Here is a 27119-nt window from a genome sequence, read left to right as displayed (position 1 = left end):
TGGTTCCTTTGTCCAGATCATTAATGCATAAAGTATAGTTGTGGTCCTAAGTCCCTGTGGAACTACGCAAGTTATTGGCTGCCATACCAAAAAAAATTCCCTTTATCTCTACTCTCAGTTAGCCAATCTTCTATCCATGCGAGTATCTTGCCCATAACAACACCATTGGCTCTTATCTTATTTTAGTAACCACCTCTTTGGCGCCTTGTCGAAATCCAAATATATCGCCATCCATTGGCTCTACTTAGTCTAACTTGCTTGTTAACTCTTCAAAGAATGTTAACATTTGTCAAGCATGACCTCCCCTTGACAAAGCCATGCTGACTTGGCCCTACTTTATCATGTACTTTCAAGTACTCTACAATCTCATCCTTAATGATGGACTTTAAAATCTTAGAAACAGCTGAGGTCATACTAATAAACCTATAGTTGCTGGTCTTCTGTCTCCCTCTTCTTAAACAGGTATGTTTCATTAGCCATTTTTCAGTCCTCTAGGACTCTGCCTGACTCCAGTACTTCCTGACAGCTCACCACCAATGTGGTAAAAACAATGACTGCAGATGCTGGAAACCAGATTCTGGATTAGTGGTGCTGGAAGAGCACAGCAGTTCAGGCAGTATCCAAGGAGCTTTGAAATCAACGTTTCGGGCAAAAGCCCTTCATCAGGAATAAAGGCAGTGAGCCTGAAGTGTGGAGAGATAAGCTAGAGGAGGGTGGGGGTGGGGAGAAAGTAGCATAGAGTACAATAGGTATTGGAGGAGGGGATGAAAGTGATAGGTCAGGGAGGAGAGGGTGGAGTGGGTAGGTGGAAAAGGATATAGGCAGGTAGGGCAAGTCATGGGGACAGTGCTGAGCTGGAAGTTTGGAACTCGGGTGAGATTGGGGGAAGGGGAAATGAGGAAACTGTTGAAGTCCACATTGATGCCCTGGGGTTGAGCTCACCACCAATGCCTGTAGAGTCTCCTCAGCTATTTCCTTCAGAACTCTGGGGTGAAATCCAACTGGTCCAGGTGATTTATCCACCTTCAGACTTTTTTAGCTTCCCCAGCACCTTCTCCTTAGTGATGGCCACTATCCTCACCTCTACCTGCTTACACGTGGTCGTCTGGTATGCTATTCGTGTCGTCCACTGTGAAAACTGATACAAAGTAACTGTTCAATTCCTCTGCTGTTTCTTTGTTCCTCATTAGAACTTCTCCAGCCACATTTTCCAGTAGTCCAATGTCCACTCTTGCCTCTTTCTTACCTTTTATATATCTAAAAACACTCTTGCAAGTTTTCTTTTTATATTACTAGCTAGTTTACTTTCATATTTCATCATCTTCCCCATTATTGTTTCTCTCATTATCCTTTGGTTTTTAAAGGCTTCCTAATTTGTTGCTTCTCACTAATCTTCACCACATTGTATGCTTTCTCTTCTTCTTGTGTACTGCCCTGACTTGCCTTGTCAGCCATGGTTGCTTCGCCTTCCCTTATGCTTCTTCTTACTTGGGATGAATTTCTGCTGTGCATCCCAACTTCCGTCCAGAAACTCCTGCAATTGCTGCTTCACTGTCTTCCATTCTAGGCTCCCCTGCCAATCGACTCTGGCCAAATCCTTTCTCATGTTTTTGAAGTTACTTTTACTCAGTTGTAATACCGTTCGATCTAATTACAGCTTCTCACTCTCGAACCGCAGGGTAAATTCATCATATTATGATCACTGCACCTAGGGGTTCCCTAATCAATTCTGCCTCAGGACACCGCCAAACCCAGAATCGCCTGTTTCCTAGTGGGTTCTACCACAAGCTGCTCCAAAAAAAAGCCCAACTTGTAAGCGTTCCTTTTCTTGAGATTGCGACTAACCTGATTTTTCTAATCCATCTGCACGTTGAAGACCCCCTGATTATTGTACTGGTGCCTTTCTTACATGCCTTTTCTTCCCCACATCCTGACTACTGTTAGGGCACCTGTACATCAGGGTCTTCTTTCCTTTCTCAACTGTGCGCACACAGATTCTACACCTTCTGACCCTATTATCACTTCTTGCTATCAATCAGTTTCATTTCTTGCTAGCAAGGCATTTCTGCCCCCTCTGCCTGTCCTTCTGTTAGAACGTGTATCCTTGGATATTTAGTTCACAACTCTACAATCCAATTGACGTTTGGCTACTTCTTTAAAGTTAAAGAAGAATAATGCTAAATATTTGCAATGTATGTGTACAGGTTATTCACAATAACCCTCATCAGCCCAAAGGAATCATAACTCTTTCTTTGATCCTTAAAACAATTCCACTATGAATGGAACAGGTTAAATATCGGCATTAGAAACTCCTTAAAATTAGGATATTTTTATATATCCTATTATATAATGTGTGTATAGATATATCAGGATACTCCTCTAAATTTATATTGTGGCCATGTCTCTGTGATAACCACAATTTCAATTGTGCAACAAGCTAATTTACTTTGTTTCGTATACTGCATGCATTTAAGTACAACACCGTGAGTTTTGTGTTGACTGCAGCCTTCCCATAGTTGTAACCTTATCTGCTGTGCCTGAAGTTAGGTTCCTGAGCTTTTCCATACCCTCAGCTCTACTACTTGTTCTGGAAACTTTAGTAACTCTGCTCAACATTGCCGCCCCCACCCTTTAACTTTTTCTGTAATTTTCCATGCAGCTGACCCCCCCCCCACCCCAACACACTGTAATTTAAAGTCCAACAGCCCTAGTTATGCAATTTGCCAGGCCTCTGGTCCCAGTGTGATTTAGTGTAGCCCATCCCATCAGAACAGGCTTCCTCTTCCTCAGTGCTGGTGCCAATATCAGTGAACAACTCATGCAAATCTTTGCTTGCTCTTGAGCAGCACCTTTCCATTCATAAACCATTACATTGATTGCAAAATGTTAAATATCATATTGATCACTGTAATGTTGTGGATTAGATTTATTAATTAAGAGTTTGAAAATTCAGAGTTAAAACAGAGTTGCAATTGCTAGTGATCCCTGTGTTAAACTCCTCTCTGGGAATGTGAAGAAAACCACAAATTCAGTCAAGCACTTCAAAATTATGCAGCGCTTAAGTGGATTAAGATGGAATCACCTTTTTTTATGGAATACAAATTTAGAGGAGTATCCTGATATATCTATACACACATATATAATAGGATATATAAAAATATCCTAATTTTAATGAGTTTCTAACACCGATATTTAATCTGTTCCATTCAAAATGGAACTGTCTTAAGGATCACAGAAAGTAAGTTATGATCCTTTTGGGCTGATGAGGGTTATTGTGAATAACCTGCATGCATACATTACAAATACTTAGCACTATTCTTCTTTAACTTTAAAGAAGTAGCCAAACGTCAATTGATTGTAGAGAAGGGCTTCCTTCTGATTGCAGGTTAGACTTTTCTCTTGGAAAGTAGGACAACTTAGGGTAACCTTTTGAGTTGAGCAAAAACATACAGTTAAAGATTCACTAGGATGATCCCAGGTATGGACGGATTGTCTTAAGCACAAAGGCTAAACAGGTTGGGATTCTACTCACTGGAGTTTAGAAGGATGAGAGGTGATCTCGTTGAAAAGTATAATATTCTTAAGGGGTTTGACAGGGTAAATGCTGAGAGAGGATGTTTCCTTTCATGGGCGAATCTAGGACCGGGGGCATATCCATTTGCTTTGAGAGTTGCGTGTCTTTGGAACTCCTTACCTGAAGGACCTGTGAGGTGAGAGTCCTTGTTTGTATTTAAGTCTGCATTGGATCGATTTTTGATCAGTAGGGGAATCAAGGGTTACACAGAAACCACAGCTAAATGGATTTGAGAAATGTCAGATCAGCCATGATCTGATTGAATAGTGGAGCAAGCTCAAGGGCTGAATGGCTTACTCCTGTTCCCAATTTACTGTGTGCATTCACGTACGTCGAATTCTTTAGACTATTTCTTAAGGCTTAATTTATGGGGTTGACTTTTACATGGGTACTACTTTTGAGGGGCTGAAATTCATGCTACAGTCCAAATTATTATGAGCAGAAGCGTAATTGATCTCTAAATGAATAGAACTACACGCAAAGGGACATTGTCACCTGACTCTGATGTGATGCATCTTAATTTTTCATGCCAAATTCTTCCAATTCTCTCCATTTTCTCTTGTCTACTGTTGTTTTAGTTTTTCAAACTAATATTTTAACTTTTTATCTGAAATAAAAGCTAATCAGACATTTGACTCTCATACAGTCTCACCGATTATTGTAGCCATGAAAAATTATTAACAGCTGCACATCCAATCAAATCCCGCATGAAGGAACGAAGGCATAAAAATTTTACTATGCCGTGAAACAAGAGCAAAGCTGTAATAACATAGGATCGAATCTTACACGCGATACATGGAAAATTCCAGCTATTTTGGCCAAAAACTGGGAGTTGACTTTTACATGAGATTGTGTCTTTTATTCGAGTATAGAAAGTGTATGGTCTTAAAGGTTACATAACACTGCTGGTTTTTTCTATTATGCTCATAAATAATAATAAATTTATGATCTCCCCTCACAAACTAGTCACCTTCATGTTTACTTGTTTTGCTGAAAGCAAGAAATCGAGGCAATGCAGATTGAACAATAATTTGCTTTTTGAAATCCCCCTTTCCACTTGCACTCAAAGACCAAAGTAGTGAAAGTGACCTATGAGGCTCTGGAACATCCATTGAAAATCCCTGAAGATAATTAGGTGGGCACTTCAAAAACAGTGCTCATGCCAAAACTCGAAAGGAAAACCAAAGGCTGAGATCAACTCTCATGGAATTCAACTCTGAACTTTCCATTAAAACAGAACAAAGAGATCTACTAAAGGCCAACTGTTATTAAGATCTCTTCAAACAGAATTTGTAATGTTTTTAATTATCTACTAGTTCTTTGACTTATGATTAACTAAATCAGAGAGGTTTGTGATGGGCAGATTAAACAAACTGAAGCATGGCAAAAGAATAGACCGTAAGGGCCTGGGCAAGTGTGATGCAGAAGCCTCCATTAAAATTGAATAGTAGACCTATCCAGGCATATCTACCAATCAGAATATTGGGAAAGAAATGCTACATACAGCAGATTCTATAGAGCTCAAAAGCTTACTACTGGATGAATCTGTATCAACAATTGGAACATTCTGTAGCTGAAGTGCCAGAGATGAGTAAACATGTGCAAAGGAACACATATCCAACTCGTACATTCCACAGAAGTTGATGCGAAAAGACCTCCAACTCCATCTAGAAGCAGGAGCACTCACTTCAAAAAAAAAAATTCTTTGGTCACTATGTCAGCTATAGATCTACTTTACTTGCAATTGAAATTCAATAGTAATGTTGATAGTACTGCCTTTGGGATGGAATCAATGCTTCACATGGTGCTAAAGGCCATTGTAAAAGGCAATTACTACTTTCTCAAACGAAGAAAACTTAGGTGCACGCACCCTTTGGATGAAGAGAAGATCTTTTGTTCACAACCAAATTGAAAACCATGATGCAGTTTGATGTCAACTCTGATTTCTTGAGAAAAGGGGTCTGTGCATGTGCCTTTTAACTTTAGTTGCATTCTATGGCTTTTTTTTGTCTTGCATTGTCAATAAGAGCATATGGCAAGGATGCCTACTTTCCTCTGTTACTGTTTATACTGACTTTGGAACTTTTTGCAATTGCCACAGATATCAGTCTGTGTATCCAAAATGTAGAATGTAAAATGCTCTTGAATGTTGACATAATGCAATTCCAGAGCTCTACCTGTTGTGTATAGAACACCACAAGCTACCTTTAGTTTATCTTTTCTCATTTTTCAAGAGTAATAGCTTGACCACTTAGAGTCAACCTGTCTGGTTTAACCATCAGTCATCACTAGCTGGTGCAAGCTATGTGGTAATGCCCTACCTATCAGAATTCACCATAACACTGTTCTTTCATACACTATAAACGTTGTCTTCCCTTTGATTTTTTTTTGGAAATTGTCATGATGACTTCAAGATGAAGACAAAATGTGCCCTTTTCAGCAATATTTAAATTGAGTATACCTAAATGATATTTGATCATTACTTCATGGATCAAGAACATTTGTATATTTTTCATGCATATCCTTGAACTTCACTCAGTAATTTCTCAAGGGTGAATGCAGTAATTCCCAAGCTGAACTGGATTGCAGTATTGTTCTGTTCACTGTTTTGAATGATTTTCGTTCTTATACTTTTTCCTCCCTCGTTCTCCAAATCCACTATTTCCTTCACTTAACTTCTTCATCTCTATCTCCCTTAAGGTCTGTTGCCTTCTCTCTTATTTTCTCTATTTATTTCTGTACATTTTTATTTGGTGAAGGAGCTAAACCAGTGGGCACATATCCATGAGGTCCCCAATCTTTCTTTGACATCGCTATGTTACTGCCACATTGTTGTTCCAGTAAGTTGGAAATATTCCAGCAGTTTGGAAATAATCCAAAGACTTTTTAAAGCCATCTTTTTATTGAGGCAGCCTAATTTACATCCATATAAATTACAGGTTTCCCACAGATTGTGCCAAATTTAATGGCAGGACATCCTTTACATATTTTTTTGAAAGTAATTCTCACCAAAGAATGTCAGTCAGGTTGGAAAGCAGTTGGCATCAGCTTTCTGGCAAATCTGACATCACAGTTTGGTTGAATGTCATGAATGGAGAAAGAAATGGACATCATGGGGATGATATGAACATTGAAAGTAAGGGGTTAAGATAACAGGAAACTTAGAGTGGAGGGTGGTGAATTTAACATCACCTTGGAATTTGAGCATCATGGGAATAAATCTGCCATCCCGGGGATTGGTGGAGCATGTGGAGATAGGTTTTTGGGTCTGGGAAAGCGCTGCTGCATCTCCTGCCCCACAAACAGTGCAATAAAGACATTTACCCATCCTTAAAAGATGTTAGTACCCTGTTTCTAAGAGGAGGTTGCCTGTCCCCTTACTCACCTCTGTTAGTGATAGGTACTCACATCCAGTGATAGGTAGATTGTGATCATATTTGAGAATTAAACATTATTACCTTTTCATCTGACCCACCCCACTTGTCCTTCGGGATTACTGTTCTTACCCCATGACAATTGTCACAACAAATTGTGTAGACAAATCAAAACAGTTGATATTCCTTGCAATGGTGTTTTATACTGGCCTGTTTTGAAAGGGACTTTTGTTTTGTCTTTTTATTTCCTTTCAATTCTTATGAATGCACAAAAATGTTCAAGCAAGAGCAGCTTTGCTCTTCTAGTTGATTGTCACTTATTTCAACAGTTTATTTACTGATATAGCTCCTTTTTTGCTTCTATACATTTTCATTTATTCCTGAAACGCTAGCCCAGGATGGCCCAATTTTCCTGTGATATCTAATTCAATGTATTTTGCCTATCTTGAATTATTTTCCACTTAATTTCAACCTTATTTCTGGCCAGGCTGTTTCATCATTTTTTCTGAACTGATTTTCTTTTCAAGTTCAGTATAGTTGTACATGCAACATGAAGCTGTTTTCTTCTGATTGTCATCTCAGTACATTTTTCATGTAATGTAATGTATAGTTTATTCTAGAACAGTAGATCTTTTGACTTATGAGCAACTACATGGACAATCCACCAGTTTCATAATAGACTACTACATCTGTCAAGTATATATAATAAGAACCAGACCGATCAACAGCAGAATTTAATCCCATCAGTTGCTAGTTTGTCAGAACCCAAAACAATGGACTACACTATTGAAATGGTAAGCACTTCCATCAAACAATCAAACAAAAGCTTTTAAAGGAACTTGGATTTAATTTTAACATTGAATCCAAGTTCACTGCATTTTACATAGGTTTTTATTTGCTGAAATTATAAGTATGATATTGCAATACCTATAGATTCTTTTTAACTCTCATCATACCTGAACTTGCATGAACCGTCCCTAAGTAATTAGAACAAAAGCTACAGAAAACTAATACTGAATGGCAGTTCTGTCCTATTATATCTGTTACAAGGCAATATTCTATAATCTGCAGAGTTTGTTAAAAATATTAAATACTCTTTGCTTGCAGAAATTGCCAGTTTGTTGTTTGTGTGCGGTTAAGGGACATCATCAGAAAGAATGCCTGGAGAAATATTGTACAAACTGCAACATGCCTGGGCACAGGTTTCGGAACTGTACTGAAAAGGCATATTGGAAAAAACATTGTCGTCGCTGTCAGATGACCGGGCACAATGCTGATGTGAGTATTCTATTCATTAGAGAAATAAAGAATATCAATGGCATGACTGCTATTTAAGATGAGGTGAGCAAATACATTTGTGAACTCCTAAAATTCTATCACTAAGGAATCAGGTTAGATGTATTCCTTTGTGTTTATAGCTGTAATTCTTTTGTTTATAGTTGCCATTTTATGAATTAATGTAAAATGTATTGTTAGGTTGAGATTTATTCTTTCATACTTTTACTTCTATTAACATATAAGCACCAGCCCCATCTCAAAATACCTTTTTTAAGGATATTTAGATTTTATGGGTATATATTGATTAGATGTGTGACTGCACTGAAGTGTAAAACAAATTCACTGTTTCCCATAAAGCAACTTCCAGAGGGCTTGACCTTGCTGTGTTGAACTGACTTACAGCATGCAGCAGGGCATCCTTAACAAAAACAAAGCTGACAAAACACCAGAGATTGCAGTAAAAATAGAAATGTAAGTTGTCTACAGTGATTGTGGTTCTGGTGCCAGGCCACAGATCAGTTAGTGCTGCAAGACTTTTTCTGAGTGGAATGGATATAGCAGCAGGGTCCCAAGTCTCCTGGGCAAGCCGCTCACTCATTAGGACCTGCCATTACCAGTACCAATCTTATGCATGTATGTGACGTGCATTCTGTTATTGTATGCTCTACTTGTCAGTGTGCAGTTTCCTGACACTCACTTATGTCACTCTTTATTCAGAAAGGAAGAAGCTTTTGATAATTTGACAAGACAAGCTCTTAAACGATCTAGGTCATGGCCTTCACTGTCTGTGATTGTGAACATATTTTCTGAAAGCCCTGTCAGTCATCACAGCTACATTTTCTCCTAGAGACCTCCTGGCAGAGTAGAATTCTTGCTAATTTACCTATCTGTGGTTGCATATACATGCAGTGCATATGCATTTTGGGAATTTTTTTCCTGTAAGTCACAAAACAGTAGGTTAAGATTTCATGTGTTCTGTTCCCAGCAGGAATTTGTATAAAGGTCCTCTAGTACAAGACAGACAACTGTCTAAGGATAGCTGAAAGAAGGAAAGGCCGTTTAGTGGTGTTTTGTGTTTGTTCATTGTTGTGGAAATATGAGAACTGGTGGCAAGGGCCCTGTCTATTGAGCACTCAAGTCTCTGTCAGCTGTCGGGGCCTGTTAAAAATCGAGTGTTTTATTTTCTTTGATGTTCACATTGGAGAATAGGGAAGTAGGAATTAAACAACAGATGCACAAAGCTATATTTTAATTTTAAAACTGTAGTTTACACATGATGAATTATACAAAGAAAGGACACAAGCCGATGCAATGCTGCGACTATTGAAATAAATATTCTGTGTGGAAATATTGAAAACTGAGAAGTGTGCAGTTCCTGCCAATATTACAGGTTCATATATTTTGTATACAGAATAGAAATAGAAAATACAAATTTCAAAAAGCATGCTGAAGTCTAACCTTAGGAAAGCAAAATTAAACATAAGGGCAGTTAAACAATTCTGTTCCAATTTCATGAGCACGTAAAGAAGTTTAAATAAATGGTGGACGGCATCACTCATTTCTTGTCATTTGTGTCATCCCACTATAATGTTCACTTATCGCTATAGGAAAAGAATGGAAAGAAAATGTTGTTAGTAACTGTAATATTATACCAGTACGTATCGAGATGAACACACAGCAAGAAAAAGTAGATCAACCAATTTCCCAAAATTAAAGTGAGAAATAAACTGTGTACAATTTGCTACAAGCTTAGTGATAATGAATGAATGTTCCAGAGAGTATTTTATCCTTTGTATCTTCTAAAGGTTAACCTGCAGTGATTTGATTTGATTTATTATAATGTGTATTTACTACAAATACAGTGAAAAATGTTGTTTAGGGTCGCCTCTCTCCGATCTCTTAAAACGCACAATATAGAGCCAGAAAAATAAAAGAATAACATTCATCTTATAGTCTTATCTCAATAAAGTGAGGTTGTCTTTGGAACAGGTCCAGCTTCTCGTTCAGCCATAGGCCTGGATCCGTCGTCCTCCACTGCAATCCTGGAGTTCCTGCTGCTAAACTGCTACACATTTTTGTGTAAATGTCGTCTGGTTAAACTATCACATGCCTTGCTGATCCTGTATTTTTTAAACACCAGTTACACTTTAGGAACTCCACATACAAACAGGAGGAAATAATTATTTTCTGAATATTTAAAACGAAAATTCAGTGTAGAGCATTTAGATGGTAGTTGTCTTTAGTACACTAAGTGGATGACTTTATTTGTGTGTTTAAAATCCTAATTACTTCATCCTGAAAGACTGCCAGTAAGCAAAAATAAAGGAATGTCCAAAGGCATTTCCTTTGCTATTTGTGAGAAGAAAAATTTGAATATATAAGAACAGAATTTTTATTTACAATGAATGTTATTTTTTTAAAAGCTGAATTCCTATCTACTTGACTGTAGCAAACAAATTCTTCCACCTTTTATTCTCTTAATATTTGTTGCTTTTAAAGACTCACGTAAAAAAATCTTGTTCTCAGCAACGTTTTAATGTAAAAATTATTGCTATAGGAATTTCAGTACTTCCATAAATATTCAACAAATTATATAATCAGTAGACATTGCTTTGGTCACTCCATAACTTAAAAAAAAATTTCAAGTAGTTGTTTACATTGTAAAATGTAAAGAAGAATACAAGAATATGAGTACCCACAATGGCACTTTTACTTAAATGTATTGTGGTATTTGCAATTGGATCAAAAAATCCCTGAGTTTCAGCATTCCTTAATTAATGAATAGGAAACAGCAAGCTTGTTAGCATTGAGCGACCTACATTTGCTTAAAAATAAAGATACTATTTTGCAGATGTAGCAATGTTTGAAGTGCTTGTATGAAAAAGTTTTCTCTTCTTTGCAGGGACTGTTGCTTGTTAACAGAGAATCTCTCATGAAATCTCCTTCTTTAAGTTCAAAGAAGGTTTGAGCGATAAATTGGAATTATCTGTATTTAGTGGGTTGTTAACCAATAGCAATTTTGCTATGATTCCAAATACTGAACACTCCACTGATTTGTTTTAAAATACTTATTTTCAAAATTAGTTCTTTTGTTCCTTTATTTATGATGCCATTAGAACTGTTGACTAGACTGGTAATGTTTGCATTTATAGAGTCATAGAATGAAGCTTTCATGTAATCCACTCCAACCACTTTTCAAACAAAGATGTTTATTAGACCAAAACATTCATCCTGTTAAGCTGATGTATCACATTTGATGGGTTTTTTTCCCTTTCTTACAGGCTTGTCCTGAAATATGGAGACAGTATCATTTAACGGTAATTTCTTTTACTAAAACTTCAATTTAATTTAACAGAAGTAAAATTTGCCTCTTTTAAAATTTTTTAATGTATCATCACAGACAAATCAGTAATTTTAATTTTGTATTCCGTGCTTTGGTATGTGAATGCTGGTGCAGATACTTTGGTGTGCCAAAAAAGTGGTGAAGTTTTGGTTGAGTAGGAAATACAGTATCATTTTACAGATTTTTTTTTGGTCATTGTTTGTTCAGGTAGAATCTGTTGAATAAAATGGATATTTATCAGCACTGGTAATTACATACCAAGGCTGCATGTGTACCTGTTACAAATAGATGGGACTCTGTCCTTTTGTGATTGCATTCATTTCATTTTTCTTGTGAAGAAAAGGACAGTATACCTCAGAACGTAATTCCCTTGTCTTTGTAAAGTTCGTTCCATTCAGAATATTCAAGGAGAATTCTGTTTCCACCTTTTGGTTTTACAGGTATTTGCAATTTCACACCTCAAGTGACATTCCTACTCTTTTTCTATCCTCACTTCTGCAAAAAAAAACCTTAAAGTCAATAATGAAGCATACCATTTATTGTTTTGCTAAAATGTTAAAGAAAATGTGGAAATCCCCACGGATTTCAGTTTATGCAATAGCGGTGTTAAATTTTACAATCTGTATCATGCAGCATCAGACTGATTTAATTAATGTAACTTCAAATTTCACAAACAACTGATGTCATGCCTTTGCCAAAAGACCCATATGAAGTAAATTCTCTCAAAAGTTGTTTCATAAGACCATAATTGCTTTTAATTAATGCAGTCAAATCCTTTTAAAATGACAAATGATCTCTCGTGCACAATTCAAGTACCTTTTGTAGTAATGCTTTTGATTTTTAAATTAGGCATACCTTTGTTAATCAGAGGTCACTAGATTTATTTTTGCTGGATGTAACAAAAGTGTTATTTCACCTGCATGCAGAATGGACTTGAGTCTCAAAGCAACATGACCCTTTTAAAAACTTTTATTTCGAGAATATGTCATCTTAAAGAATTTCCTGAATCTTCACTTTATTAGTTCTAAAGATATGAGATTTTTTGCAGGAAAGCACAATTCATACGAAAAGTCTTAGACCAATAAAGTCAATGTAAGATTAAACATTTTTGGCTATAACATTGACCTATAAATAAAGACATATGTTTTACTACTCTTTTATCTTAATCTGTATCTATAACCTCCCCAACTTCCAATGTTTTGATTTCTTTTTAATTGAGTGATTTGTAAACTTTAATTTGCGTGAGACCATATGAATAATGATTTACATGCTTTTTATTAGTGATGGTAAAGTATAGCTGTTGGTTGCATCCTCTATGTCAAAACAGTTATACACTCAGTGCCTTGGTGACATGAAAAACAACTATGTCAGTTGCATTTGGAAACACCTCCCAGCAAATTGTAGTGTATTAAATTAACACCCCCACGATATATGAAGGTTTAAAATTGGTTATGTCCTTCTTAGTCGATATGTCTCAATAATCACTCTACGTCACTATTGTTTCTGTGATCTATGTACCCCAGGGTATGTCTGTCGTCTTACAGCAGCAGGTGAAAAGGTCCTCAAATAAGCCCCTCAAACCCACTTTAAAAAATAGTGATTTACTTGAAGAGTGTGTAAATGAAATTAAAATTGTAAGCATGAAGAGTGTCAGATTTCAAAAGGGATTGGGATGGTTACACTGTCATAATAAGAAAGATCTAACTGCAGGACATGTTCCATTAGTGTCATTTTCTAAAAAGACAGGGTCTGAATTAACATTCTGAGGAGCTGGAGGACTTGAATAGCTTCTGATAAATCTGTTTTTCTATCCGATTTTCTGTAATTGTATTTCTGAAAAAAAATTGTAGAATTTAGAATTCCACATCAAATAAGCAGGCCCACAATGCAAAGCACTAAAAAAAATGAAAAAAGGCTGATTTTTGGGTATGATAAAAACATAGTACTGACTTTCAAAGAACTCTGTCATAGTTGAACTCCAGTTGCATAACAAAGAAAACAGTCTGTTCTAAATGAATATTTTACTCTTCTAACAAGATTTAAACAAGTTGAAATATTTTTATGTATGTTTTCCCATACACAGTTCATCAATATTTGAAAATAAATGCAACAAGTGTAATGTTTTCTGCGGGAAATATGAAAAAGTATCACTCTGATACTCTACCTTTCTTTAAGTTGAGCATTTAACCAGAAAATCACCCAACTGTTTATTTTGAAACATCACTGAGGTACCAGTGATTGTATGATATGCATTAAGATTGCTTACTTATTCATGTGTCCTGTTCTGATTTGCACCAAACAAGCAATATATAGTTGTGATTCAATGTAGTATACTCTACGCATTTTTAAGAGCATACTGTGTTTACTGGATTTCATGTTGTTCTATCTCTATTCAACTATTGCATAGCAACAGAAGACAATAGGAGTTAAAACTTCCAAAAAAAAGTTAAAATAGCCATAATGTAGGTTTGCATATTGCAGTGTAGACCCATATAATATGTGGTAAGTTATTCTGGGATGTATAATGGATTGCATGGGAAACACAGTTCAATAAATTTGGATTTTGAAATATATTCACTAATGAAAATCTTTGGTACCATGTAAACATGTGCAGCAGAAACACTTTACTGACGAAGGGCTTATGCCCGAAACATCGATTCTCCTGCTCCTTGGCTGCTGCCTGTCCTGCTGTGCTTTTCCAGCACCACAGTCTTGACTCTGATCTCCAGCAACTACAGTCCTCACTTTCTCTTAGCAGAACCCATTTTCATCTTAAAGTATAGATCTTTGTCTGCTGAGATATAGTCACATCAAGATGAAACCTTGCAAATATAGTGTATAGATTTTCCATGCTGTTATATATTTGAACAGAAATTATGCATTAATGCAAATACTTAAGCTTGTAACAATGGGAACAGGCCATTTAATGACCCAGCATTCTGCTAGTACATAAACATTCTGTACCTGAGCTATCTTTACCTGCCTCTTTGTGTGTACAACACAACAGTCTGTTCAACATGAGGACTATGTTGAAGTGAAGCTTAAGATGTGTGCCTCATGGTAGTGATAGCATGGCTGTGGCATTTGTACTTGATTGCATTTCAATCCAAACATTCTGTTTTTATACAAAAAGTGGAATGCTTTGTTATGTACAATTTTAGTTACCTAAGGTTCCAAATATCTATACTGTTCTCATGCTTTGGCAGCTTGTTATTTCCATTAGTCTCTGCACAGTCATTAAATTGTGCTGGTTTCTTAATTGAGCATGTGTGCATTGTTGTCATTCCCTGTACATCTGAGTATTTCAACAGGGACTGGTGTTCCTGTGTCATTTGTTGTTGCTTTGTTCTGTTTCTGGTGTAGGGTTGCTGTGGATCTCTGGGTCTGATGGTTGATGTGTCTTCTGTGTCAGTTCTGCATTCACCTCTTCCTGTTTAGTCGTCTGCAGTTGAGAAATAGCTTCTGCCATTCAGCATTTGTACCTGCAGTTGTGACATTTAGCTAGTCATTCACTTGCACCATGTACAGTAAAGGTCACAGTTAAGATTGTTGAATGTTTGTGTCCTGACTTGCTCTCCCAACACTCAAACCTGGCAATGGTTTAGCAGTCTTGTCAAAATTAAATTTGGCTTTCTACTATTTAACCTTGATTTCCCTCCCTCCCTGCGCTCTCTCCCCCTCCCCCCAAACACACTCAGCTGTTACTACTTTTGGCTTCAGTTGCCTTTTTGATATTGAAAGAATAATTTGTGCGTGGCATGATGTTAGTCTTCTTACTGGACTACTTTCCATGCCTTCGATAGGTGTCTTCCTCCACTCAAGGCCTTATATACATCTATGTGGGATTTATTCTACATTTTTACCATTGCTGTATCCTTTCCATTTGACCAGTGATATTTTGGAGATGGTGCGTAGTATTGAATTTTTCACTCATGAATCGAAGGCCATTGTTGCTCGTGACAATGTCAATGACACCATAATGGCTGAAGTGTGCTTTTAGGCATTTGACAGTCTCAAGGGTAGACATTGAAGTCAACTGGTCAGTTTGTTGTCAGACGTTTGTATGGACGTCTCTAATACTAATATTGATCTCTCTCTGTATCTTCTCGGCAGCTTTAACATTGTATCCTGCAGTCTGTTCTGTTACCTGATGCATTGTACGATCTGCTAGTAAAGCATGTAAAACAACAGTTTTCACTGTATCTTGGTACACATGATAGTAATAAATTAAATCAAATCTCCCAGTAATCAGGATAGTAGTCTACTGTGACAAGATGATCAGTTCCTGCAAGAGTCAAGAAATCTACTCCCAGCTTCATCCATGTTCTGTCTGGGATATCTTGTATCATTAGTGGCTTGAGGACAATGCATTGAAGTGGTTGCAGTCAGACATGAGTGCCACTTTGTCTCATCCAAGTAGTCATTGATGAAAGTAGTTACAAGTAAAGATAATGATTAGACACTGTTTCTTGATCTGGATGTAATGTCTTTCAGTTTGTGTTAGTACCCTGGATACAAAACGACGAGTTTACTGTTGCATTGTGGTTGCTTCAAGTCCTGTCTTACTTGCATCACACTGCTGAATGTCTTATTCATTTGCATTGTAGTATTTCAGCACTGGCATTTCATCACCAGCTGCTTAATTTTAGTGAATGCTGTTTCTTGTTCCATACCCCAGTACCACTGCACATCCTTGACCATGAGTTGGCATATTGGTTACACTCAGGATAAATTGAGCAAGAATTTTGCAAAATAGTTGACAAATCTTACAATCTTGCTGCACTGCTTTTAGATCTGCTAGTTGCTACATTGCTGCTTCAGCTGTCACCACCTGCTGTCAGTGTGTGGCACATCCACTTCATTTTGGACATTTTAAATTGTAATGTTTTCTTCAGGGTTTACCTGGCAAGCTCATGCAAGCAATCACACCAGATTTTAATAGTGGGTAGCAATGACTTCTTCCGTTGTGCCTCTGCATCCAGAAACTAGCAGGTTCTTCAGTCCAGAAAGTTCACTAACTATCTCATGGTGTCTGTTGATATCTTTCTCAACTTTCTAAGTTGTTTCACTGCTACCATGCTGCTAATCCATTTTGTTCAAGTTGTCACTTAGTTATTCACTATTTTTCCAGCTCTTCTGTCTTGCTTTTCCTTGAGAGGAACAGGTTACTTTGCTTGGCAGGTGTTGAATTGGTTTGCCTTCATATCAAACTTCAAGATGATATTCCCTGGAAAACATCCTCACCCTGTGAAAACACCTTTCTATTTGTGATTTCTGTACCAAGGCCAATAGTATTATGTTTTGTGACACTTTTGGTACATTGAGAGTTACCAATCCAAGCTTTAGACATACTTCATCTAAAATGGTGCCAGTTTCTTGCCATTTAGTATCCGGAACTTCAGATCCTCGTTCATGTTGTTGCAATGGCCTCATGGAATAATTTGTCTTCTCAGAGCAAGTATGGTTCTATCATATAGTCCAACCTTACTTTTGAGCATTTAATTTTTAGATTGCCATGTTGTGACCCACTTTGCACATGTCTGTGAAGGTGTGATATTTTATGACACACAAGTGTCTATCTGGCATTTTGTCTTCCACCAACCTCATTCCAACAATCTCACCTGTCAAACTTGGTTTAACCAATCCGTTGAATGGTATATTCATTAGAGTTTTCAGCCAATATCTCTCCAGTGGCCACCTGTACCTGTTCTGCTTCTTTTCAGCCGTACATTTATGTGCAAAATGATTCAGCTTGTTGCAGTGAAAACAGTGGTTTCCCTACACTGGACATAACGTGATCTGTTTTGCATGATGTCTTGTGCAGTATTTGTTTCCTGCCCTTTGTGCCTGGAGTATCCATTGTCATGTTGCAAGACTTGCTCAGTTCTGCTATGAATATGCTTTAGCTGTTGATTCACAACTTCAGCACTTCTGCACAGGTCAGTACTCTTCTAAGTTTGTCTTCTGTCAGTAGGCATGCTTTCACGTTTCACCTTTTCCCTCATATAGTCCTGTCCTTAACTAGCTCAGCCTATAATTATGCAAGTTAGAAGGTTTCCGCAAGCTTTGTTAATGATATTGCATGTTTGATATGAAAAGATTAATTCCAGAGATGAAAGGTTTGTTTTATGAGGAGAGATTGAGTGGTTTAGGCTCATACTTGCTTGAATTTAGCAGGATGAGAGACTTCGTTGATGTGTATAAGATGCTAAGGGGGAATTGACAAAGTAGATGTAAAGCAGATGTTTCCTTGTGGGGTAATCTAGAACAAGAGGTCATAATTTTAGGATAAGGGGTGGTAGGTTTAAAACCGAGATGAAGAGGAATAACTTCTCTCAAAGGCTTGTTAATCTATATAATTCAATATCAGACTGTGGACACCAGGGCACTCAATAATTTTGAAGAGGAGATAGATTTTTCATTAGTAATGGGTTAAAAGGTTATGGGGAATGGTAAGAAATGTTGAGTTGAGTTGAGTTGAACTGAGATGAGATGAGATCAGCCAGAAATATATTAAAAGGAGAAGCAGGCTCAAGAGGTTGAATTGCTTATCCCTGCTCCCAGTTTTTCACTTTTTCACTTTGTTCCCTCGTACCAAATGTGTACCTATTCCTACATAATATTAACTTGGGGCTGAAAGCATATCCTTAAAGCTTTTAAAATTTCAGTCATGTTTCTGCTCATTCAAGATTTAATGTCGTGGAACATCTTGGTTTGGAGAGCAGCAAGTTCTGGAGCACTAGTCTTTAGTACTGTTACTGGAATGTTGTCAGCCATTTGTCATAGCCTTTGTAGTAGCTGAAAAATGTGTTGTTGGAAAAGCGCAGCAGGTCAGGCAGCATCCAAGGAGCAGGAGAATCGACGTTTCAAGCATAAGCCCTTCTGGCCTGACCTCCTGCGCTTTTCCAGCAACACATTTTTCAGCTCTGATCTCCAGCATCTGCAGTCCTCACTTTCTCATAGCCTTTGTAGTATCCACTGGCTCCAGCCATTTCATGATATCACATCAAGTAAACTGAATTGGCTCAAGACTGGTATCTGTGACGCTGGGGATCACTGGAGGGGGCAGAGATGAATTATCCAATCGGCACTTACAGCTGAAGGTTGCTGTGAATGCTGTTTGATTTTGCTGATGATTGAGAGTAAACTGGGACACGAACTGGCCAGGTTGGATTTATCCTGCTTTTTGTGTGCACATTTTCCACATTGCTGGGTAGTGCCGGTATTGCAGTCATACTTGAAGAGCTTGGCTATGATGCAACTAATTCAGGAGCACATGTCTTCAGTGCTATTGTCAAAATATTGTCAGTGCCCTTAACCCTTGCAGTATCTACTACCTTTAGCTATTGCTTGACATCATGTGGAGCGAATCAGATTGCCTGAAGACTGATACCTTTAAAGCTAATGACCAAAAGGTGTAGGCCTTTCACCCACTGACTGTGCTTTGTTGTTAAATAAAATTATGGCTCATCCGCTAATCCTCAGCATATTTGACCTCATCTTCATAACTCTACTTGTTGCAGATAATCTATTTAGCTGTCCTTCTCCATTCACGATTGAATATGGTTGGACTACAAAGCTAACCCATGGGTTGTGGGATCACTTAGCTGCATCTATTGCTTGCTGATTTTATTGTTTGCCATGCAAGTTGTCCTGTGTTATTATTTCATCAGTGTTGACCCGTAACTCAAGGGTAATGGTGAAGTGCCAGGTCAAGAGTTTACATCTTGTGGTTGAATACAATTTTCCTACTGATGACAATCCACAGCACCTCATAGATGCCTAGATTTGAGTTGCTACATTTGTTTGCAATCTGTTCCATTTAGCATCATGGTAGTGCCACACATCACAATGAATGGTATCTTCAGTGTGAATATGGAACTTTGCCAGCTCAAGGATTATGCAATGGTCACTCCTATCAATAAAGTCGTGTACTTGTTCATTCACGCACCATCTTCCACAGATCCAGCCTGACCACTATATCCTTTAGGACACAGCCAGCTTGATCAGTAGTCGTGTTACTGAGCCAATCTTTGATGGGCGTTGAAGTCTCCCAGAGTACCATGTGTGCTGCTACCATCCATTGTGCCCCTTCCAAACTGTGCTCAACATGGAGGAGCTCTGATTCATCACCCAAATGGAAGGGATAGATGGTAATCAGCAGTTGGTTCTCTGGCCCAGGGTGTTTGATCTGATGCCCTATGACTACATGGGGTTCAGAGTCAATTGTCATTGTATAGCTTCAAGTGATATTCTATAACAACTCTCGGGGAAACTCCCTCCCAACTATATAACAATGAATGTAATGCCACCTTCAGTGAGTCTGTCTTCCTGGTAGTGTAGGGCATATCCAGGTATGCTGATGGTGGTGTCTGCATCATTGTCTGTAAGGTATGTTTTGGTGAGTATGACTTTATCAGACAGTCCCTTGATTATGAAATCTTTCAACTTTGGCACAGGCCCCTAGATATTAAGAGGATCGACAAGGTTGGGCTTGCTATTGTTATTTATTTCCAGCATCAAGGTTGTTGCTGGGTGGTCAGTCTGATTTATTCACTTTTCCTAAACTAGATACATCTAGTGGCTTGCTAGGCCATTTCAGAGGGCATTTAAGAGTGGGTCTGGAGTCATATGGAGGCCACACCACTTAGATTTCATTTTTCTAAGAACGTTAGTGAAGCAAATGCTGTTTTTCCAACAATTGACAATGGCTTCATGGTCATCATTGTACTAGCTTTTAATATCAATTTATTAGTTGAATTTAAATTTCACCAGCTGCCGTGGTGAGATCTGAATCTTGTCCCCACAGCAATAGCTTGGGCCTCTTGATTACTGGTCCAGTGGTGTTACCATTATGTCAGTACCTTCCCACTTACTATATTGCCTTTGTTACAAATGACTATTATTTCTTGCTTAATGCTTTGTCCAATTTATACATACTGTTAAAGAGACTATTAATTGCCCCCATCAATATTTTTGAACCTTGTTAGTCCCTAATGTCCAACTATATTAATGCTAGTTCTCGATCTGGAGCCTAGATCCTCCCACACTATTGTCCTTATGTTATCCTTCACTATCATGGCTACTACTCCTCCATTTTTTTTCCTTTGTCAATTATTGTATCACCTGCACTGTTTCATAATTGGTTCAGATACATGTTTTCTTTTCACATATTTGTTGAAAGAAGATTTGTAGTTAGCTTTGGTATTGCAATAAGGAAATGTAAATGGTGAGATTGTGAGAGCATCAGCCAAGATAAACTAAATATTTGTCTGGACTAAATTCTATTTTGAGTAAAAAAAATGTGAAGTTTCTGGAAAGACACTACACCTTACACAAATGAGTGGTTTGTACAGTAATTAAGATCCACAGTGCCATCTACTGGTGAAAATATTCCTTGCATCATTGTCAAGAATTCCAAGGCTAAATTGACGTATATTTTGTTTTGGTGGGACTGCATTCCAAAGTTTTTCTTTAGAAAATATATCTGTTTCATGTTAATCTTTTCTTTATGACCTATAAAAAAGAATAGTAATCCACAGCTAACTAGCAAATTATATGTAAAATGCTGGATTGTAATGTGGTCATGTGGTTTTTATAATGGGTATCTTTTGAGCATTTGTTTTTGCTTCTGTTCGAGAGGAATTTGTTTTATTTTTGATAATTTGAGCCTTTCGTACATTTTAGCCATATTTGTTTAATTTTGAAGGTAACTTTCATCTCTAATCTTGGAGTAAATATGGAGTGGATTTGTGTTTTGTCTTCGAGATTAGACCGAATACACCAGAGCTCTTGTCATTCACAAGTAAAGGCTAGTACTCAATGAGAAGTGACCTTTTTCACAGGACTTAGAGATGGAATTTGTGTTAGCTATGGCTCAGTTGGTAGCAATCTCATCTCTGAGTCAGTTTACATCAGTACAGTACTGATGAGTGCTGCACTGTAAGAGCTACCAGCTTTCAGACGAAATGTTAAAGAGAGAACACACACCCCACATGCACACACAGCCCACAGCCCCTTCACAGGCACACACATTTCCCACACATGCGCACCCCCTTCTCCCTCCGTAACACACAACCACTCCACTTGTGAGGATGCAAATGGCTCTATTTCAGAGAGCAGTAAGGAAGTTATCCCCAGTTCCCTGACCTGTGTTTTTCCCTAATCAATATCATAAACATCCCATCCAGTAATTATCATATTGCTGTTTATGAGAGTTTGTGCACAGACTGCCGTGGTTCCTATATTACACCAGTAACTAGATTTCAGAAATGCTTCATTAGCTGTAAAGTGGAAGAAAGCTCCTTGGAAGAAAAACTACATAAGACATATTTTCCATTCTCTTCTGTTGCTGTATGTGGAACCTTGTGTTGAAGAGAGTGCACATCGATTAATCTACTCAGGGGAGTTTCATAGGGATACAATAAGGAACTGTAAAGTCTGTTTCTTTTATAACAGCTGATATTAAACGGATATTTATTTCCCAGCCTGAAATTCTGTTCATCTACTTCTAAGTTTTTTGTGTCACTGTTTCCTTGTTTCTTTCCCTTAACTATTATTATTGTGGATATAATTCTCTAATCCCAGCTGCTACAAGTGACCAGTCTTTAAAAATATTTTTTGGAAAGCTGAGGAAGGAGTTTGAACGAGAACTGCTGCCCATACTATTGCTATTAATTCAAGCATGTGCTTCACTGGAATTTTTTTTAAAAGCAGTAAATGCTAGAAATATTCAGCAAGTCTGGTAGCATCTATGGACAGAGAAACAAAGTTAAATGTTTCGGTTCAATTACTTTTTAAAATTTGAAAAGTTTGATATGTTACAGGTTTCATACCAGTGAAAGGTACAGGACAGCAAAAGGAAGGGAGCGAATATCTATGATGAGGCTGAAGGCAGGACAAAAGTGATGTGGTGCAGAGCAAAAGTGAATGCTAATAGGAAAAGTAAATTAACAAAAGATTTGTTTACAGAAAGTGTGGTCTTGCTGGTGCTGACTACAACTAAACTGAGAGAAAATATAAAGCAAAGTCCAGTCTGCAAGGAGAAAGAAAATGAAATAGGAATGGGGAATACATGAAATCGTTATCCAGTGTTCAGTTCAGAGGGTAATTTTTATCTCCATAGATGCTTCCTGATCTGAATGTTTCCAGTATTTTCTGTTTTTATTTCACATTCACAGAATTTTGCATCTTTATAGCATGTATTAATTTCTAAAACTTTTTTATTCACAGTATTTGTTAGATGATAAGATATATCTCCATTTTGTTGGTTTGCTGTTTGTTCTCAGTGGTGAGTGGGCATACTGCACAAACAGCATTGTGAATGTTGCTCCTGGTGTTGCAGGAATCCTGCTTGCTGTTGCTAATGTGTCTCCCTGGATAGTAAAGTTTTCCATGTTGTTGTTGTTAGTCATCTTCTGGTTTACCAGCTCGAGTGCAAGTCAAATATGCTTACTGGTTTTTGTCTAAATTATGTATGACCTTGGGGGTCTCTGTTTCAACATCAACTTTTGCTGGGCTCCCGGCTTTTCGATTGGATCCTGAATATGTACATTTTGTCCATTCAGTCCTTCAGGGAACAATTGATATGGTTGCTGAAGTGTTGACCTCCTCTTTCTTGTGTTTCAGTGAAGTGTTCTTGGTCACCTTTGCTTGGAAGAGTAAATTTATATTTTATTCCATTCAGCAGCTTTGTAGGTTATTTCATTTTAACCTTGAGAGCCATGGGTCGGAATGACAATAAATCTTGGTTTGGATTGTCTTTTGGCATTTCGTAAAAATTCATTTGATCGTCTTTCTATAAACTCATGTCTCAGAGTAGTATGGTGATGATATTAAACCAATGCTGTTTAGTGAATTCCTTAAATTTTCTGGAGGCACGTTTTGGTGCATTGTCACATATTAATGTTTCTGAACTCCCTTGCTCAATAAACAGAGCTTCTGATTGTTTTGGGTTTTCAATTCCTTCATCTTCTGGATAAAACCACATCTTTCATCTTACGAATGAAAACAAACTTTGAGCGCCAGTCTGTTTCGATAAGGCACCATTCTTGATTATGAGAAAGTGAGGACGCCAGATGCTGGCGATCAGAGACGAGAGTGGGGTGCTGGAAAAGCATGGCAAGTCAGGCAGCATCAGGGCCTGATCCTCGGATGCTGCCTGACCTGCTGAGCTTTTCCAGCACCCCACTCTCGATACCATTCGTAATTGTGTATGAACAAATCAGCTCCTCCCATCTATGTGACGCTTAAATAGCTATCTGTCATCTTTCTGCTGTGTTTTCTGTACTTTTTTGCACATCTGTCACACAGTACATGTAGTCACCATGTTTTCAAATTATTTGTAGATATCTATTCAATGCTTAACTGATTTAGCTGTGAGTTTTAATTTTTCTGTTCCCATGTGCCCTTCATGTATCGTTTCGAGAAGATTTTCCTGCATTGTTTTGGAAATGATTATTCTGGATCTATTGACATGTCATCTGATCGAGCAGTACAGTCATATTGCCAGCTGTGTCTTATGAGGGCATCCCAGATCAATCACTGAAAGAGCATCTGTAGCTTCTTTTCTTTGCATCCTGTAGGTGGTGATTTTTTTCTGACTAGATCTCTAATCTTTTGCTTACCCTATGGCAATTAACCAAGATGAAATATCTGCCAGCACCATTTCTCTTGTCATGAATTTCAGAATAAAATTATATTTTATAAACCTCAAGAGTAACCTCTTTGGTTTTGCCTCTGCATTGCACAAATGTTTCTTGTAGATCTGTGCTACTGGACAGCAATCAATCCCCACTGTGAACTGCCTCCCATGGAGACATGTGTTGAACTTCTCCTATCTACATGCAACTGCCAAAGCACGCTCTCTCTATATTGGCATATTTAGACTCAACTGAAGGTGGAACTGGAGTTATGGACATTATTAACTTTGCTTCTTGCACCAAGACTGTTTCCAATTCTTGTGGAAGCAGAGTAACACTTTTTTTTTGTCCTAAAATGTCAGACTTTTTTCCTGTATGTTATCTTCAATTTCGAGTATCACATTTTCCAGTTGTTGCATTGAAACACTTTGAGTATATTTGTATCTGTTCAGGGGGTGCATTTCACTGGTTGAATATCTTCAACCCTAAGTGTTGCATCACTCACCTATGGTTAATGGGGATAATCTACAAAGGCTCAATCCAATATTGTAGAACCAAAGCAAGGCATTCGACAAGGTTCCCCATGGGAGACTGATTAGCAAGGTTAGATCTCATGGAATACAGGGAGAACTAGCCATTTGGATACAGAACTGGCTCAAAGGTAGAAGACAGACGGTGGTGGTGGAGGGGTTTTTTTTCAGACTGGAGGCCTGTGGCCAGTGAAATGCCACAAGGATCGGTGCTGGGTCCACTACGTTTTGTCATTTACTTAAATGATTTGGATGTGAGCATAAGAGGTACAGTTAGTAAGTTTGCAGATGACACCAAAATTGGAGGTGTAGTGGACAGCGAAGAGGGTTACCTCAGACTACAACAGGATCTTGATCAGATGGACCAATGGTCTGAGAAGTGGCTACATTCTAGGAAAACAAATCGTAGTAGGATTTATACGCTTAATGATAAGGTCCTAGGGAGTGTTGCTGAACAAAGAGACCTTGGAGTGCAGGTTCATAGCTCCTTGAAAGTGGAGTTGCAGGTAGATAGGACAGTGAAGAAGGCGTTTGGTATGCTTTCCTTTATTGAGTACTGGAGTTGGGAGGTTATGTTGCGGCTGTACAGGACATTGGTTAGGCCACTGTTGGAATATTGTGTGCAGTTCTGGTCTCCTTTCTATCGGAAGGATGCTGTGAAACTTGAAAGGGTTCAGAAAAGATTTACAAAGATGTTGCCAGGGTTAGAGGATTTGAGCTACAGGGAGAGGCTGAACAGGCTGGGGCTGTTTTCCCTGAAGCGTCGGAAGCTGAGGGGTGACCTTATAGAGGTTTACAAAATTATGAAGGGCATGGATAAAGTAAATAGGCAGTGTCTTTTTCCTTCGGTCAGGGAGCCTAGAACTAGAGGGCATAGGTTTAGGTTGAGAGGGGAAAGATATAAAAGAGACCTAAGGGGCAACTTTTTCACACAGAGAGTGGTATGTGTATGGAATGAGCTGCCAGAGGAAGTGGTGGAGGATGGTACAATTGCAACATTTATCAGGCAGCTGGATGGGTATATGAATAGGAAAGGGTTTGGAGGGATATGGGCCAGGTGCTTGCAGGTGGGACTAGATTGGGTTGGGATATCTGGTCGGCATGGACAGGTTGGATCGAAGGGTCTGTTTCCATGCTGTACATCTCTAACTCTATGAACTGTTATAATGACATAGACATACAGTTAACATCTTTTACTTTGCCTCTCTCAGCCACATTATCCCTAAATGTGAAATCCAAGTTCCCCCATAAGCTGTTAACATGACATTGTTCACTTCCAGAAAACCTTTTCTATGATAAATATTTTCTTCCAAACTTTGCAGAAAAGTCTATTTTAGTCTGATGTTACTTTGTGCACTGGTTTTGTGAGCTTATTTCTGACTTCCTTCTTCATCTGAGTGGTTGTTTGAATTTCTTTTTCTCTGGGGAATATTGCATCCAAACCTTTTATGTAATTATATGGTTCATATGTCTAATGAGTTCTCAGACTTAGTGGCATATTTCTGTATACAAAGGAACGTCAATTATCCGGCATTCGATTAACTGAATTTCGGATTATCTGAACAAGATCGCATGGTCCTGATGTTTGGCTAACTATGTTATCTGGCACTCGATTAACGGAACAAAATACTCCTTGCCCATGTATGTTTTAGTTTCCTTTCATACCCATTCACCCTGGAGTCCAGGGGTAATGTAAGATTGCCTACTATTGACATCAAGGCCTCATTTGACCAAGTGTAGCATAATGGAACTCTAGCGAAACTGAAGTCAATAAGAACTGGGGAGAAACGTCTCCACTAGTTGGAGTTATACCTAGCACATAGGAAGTTGGTTGTTTGAGATCAATCATTTCAGCTCCAGGACATCTCAGGGTATGTATTTTCTAATCAAACAAGTTCAGAGATATTCTTTCACACCTTTGGAGTTGATCAGACTTGAACTTGGGCCTCCTGATCTGGATGTAGGAACAGTCCTATCACATCACTAGAGCTGTCACTTCTCAGGGTAGTGTCCTAGATCCAACTACCTTCATCAGTTACCTTCCCAGCATTGTAAAGTCAGAACTGGGTTGCTTGCTAATGACTGCATCATTTGTAGCTCCTTAGATATTGAAACAATAACTGACCAAATGCAGCAAGAAAAGGACAATATCTAGGTTTGGGCTGAAAAGTGACAAGTAACATTCATGCCACGCAAGTGCTGGCAATGACCATCTCCAAGACTAATCTAACATCACATTGGCATCACTGAATACCCTATTATCAACATTCTGGGGTTTTCCATTGACCAGAAACTCCATTGGGCTAGCCACATAAATACTGAGGTCAGAGGCTAGGAATCCTACAACAAGTAGCTCATCACTTGACTTCCCCCAAACCC

The 27119-nt window shown here is 38.2% G+C and overlaps 1 protein-coding gene across 1 annotated transcript in view; it reads left to right on the top strand.

Annotated features, from left to right (window-relative positions):
* Positions 1-27119, top strand: part of zcchc7 (zinc finger, CCHC domain containing 7) — a 280949-nt gene that overhangs the window by 198174 nt on the left and 55656 nt on the right. The window contains 2 exon segments of the mRNA XM_072589625.1: positions 8056-8226; positions 11508-11543. Of these exon segments, the coding sequence (XP_072445726.1) occupies positions 8056-8226; positions 11508-11543 (207 nt within the window).

This window comes from Chiloscyllium punctatum, chromosome 2, assembly GCF_047496795.1.
Source record: "Chiloscyllium punctatum isolate Juve2018m chromosome 2, sChiPun1.3, whole genome shotgun sequence".
Lineage (NCBI taxonomy): Eukaryota > Metazoa > Chordata > Chondrichthyes > Orectolobiformes > Hemiscylliidae > Chiloscyllium > Chiloscyllium punctatum.
The sequence above is the reverse complement of the archived record's forward strand: the minus strand, read 5'-3'. Positions and strand labels throughout refer to the sequence as shown.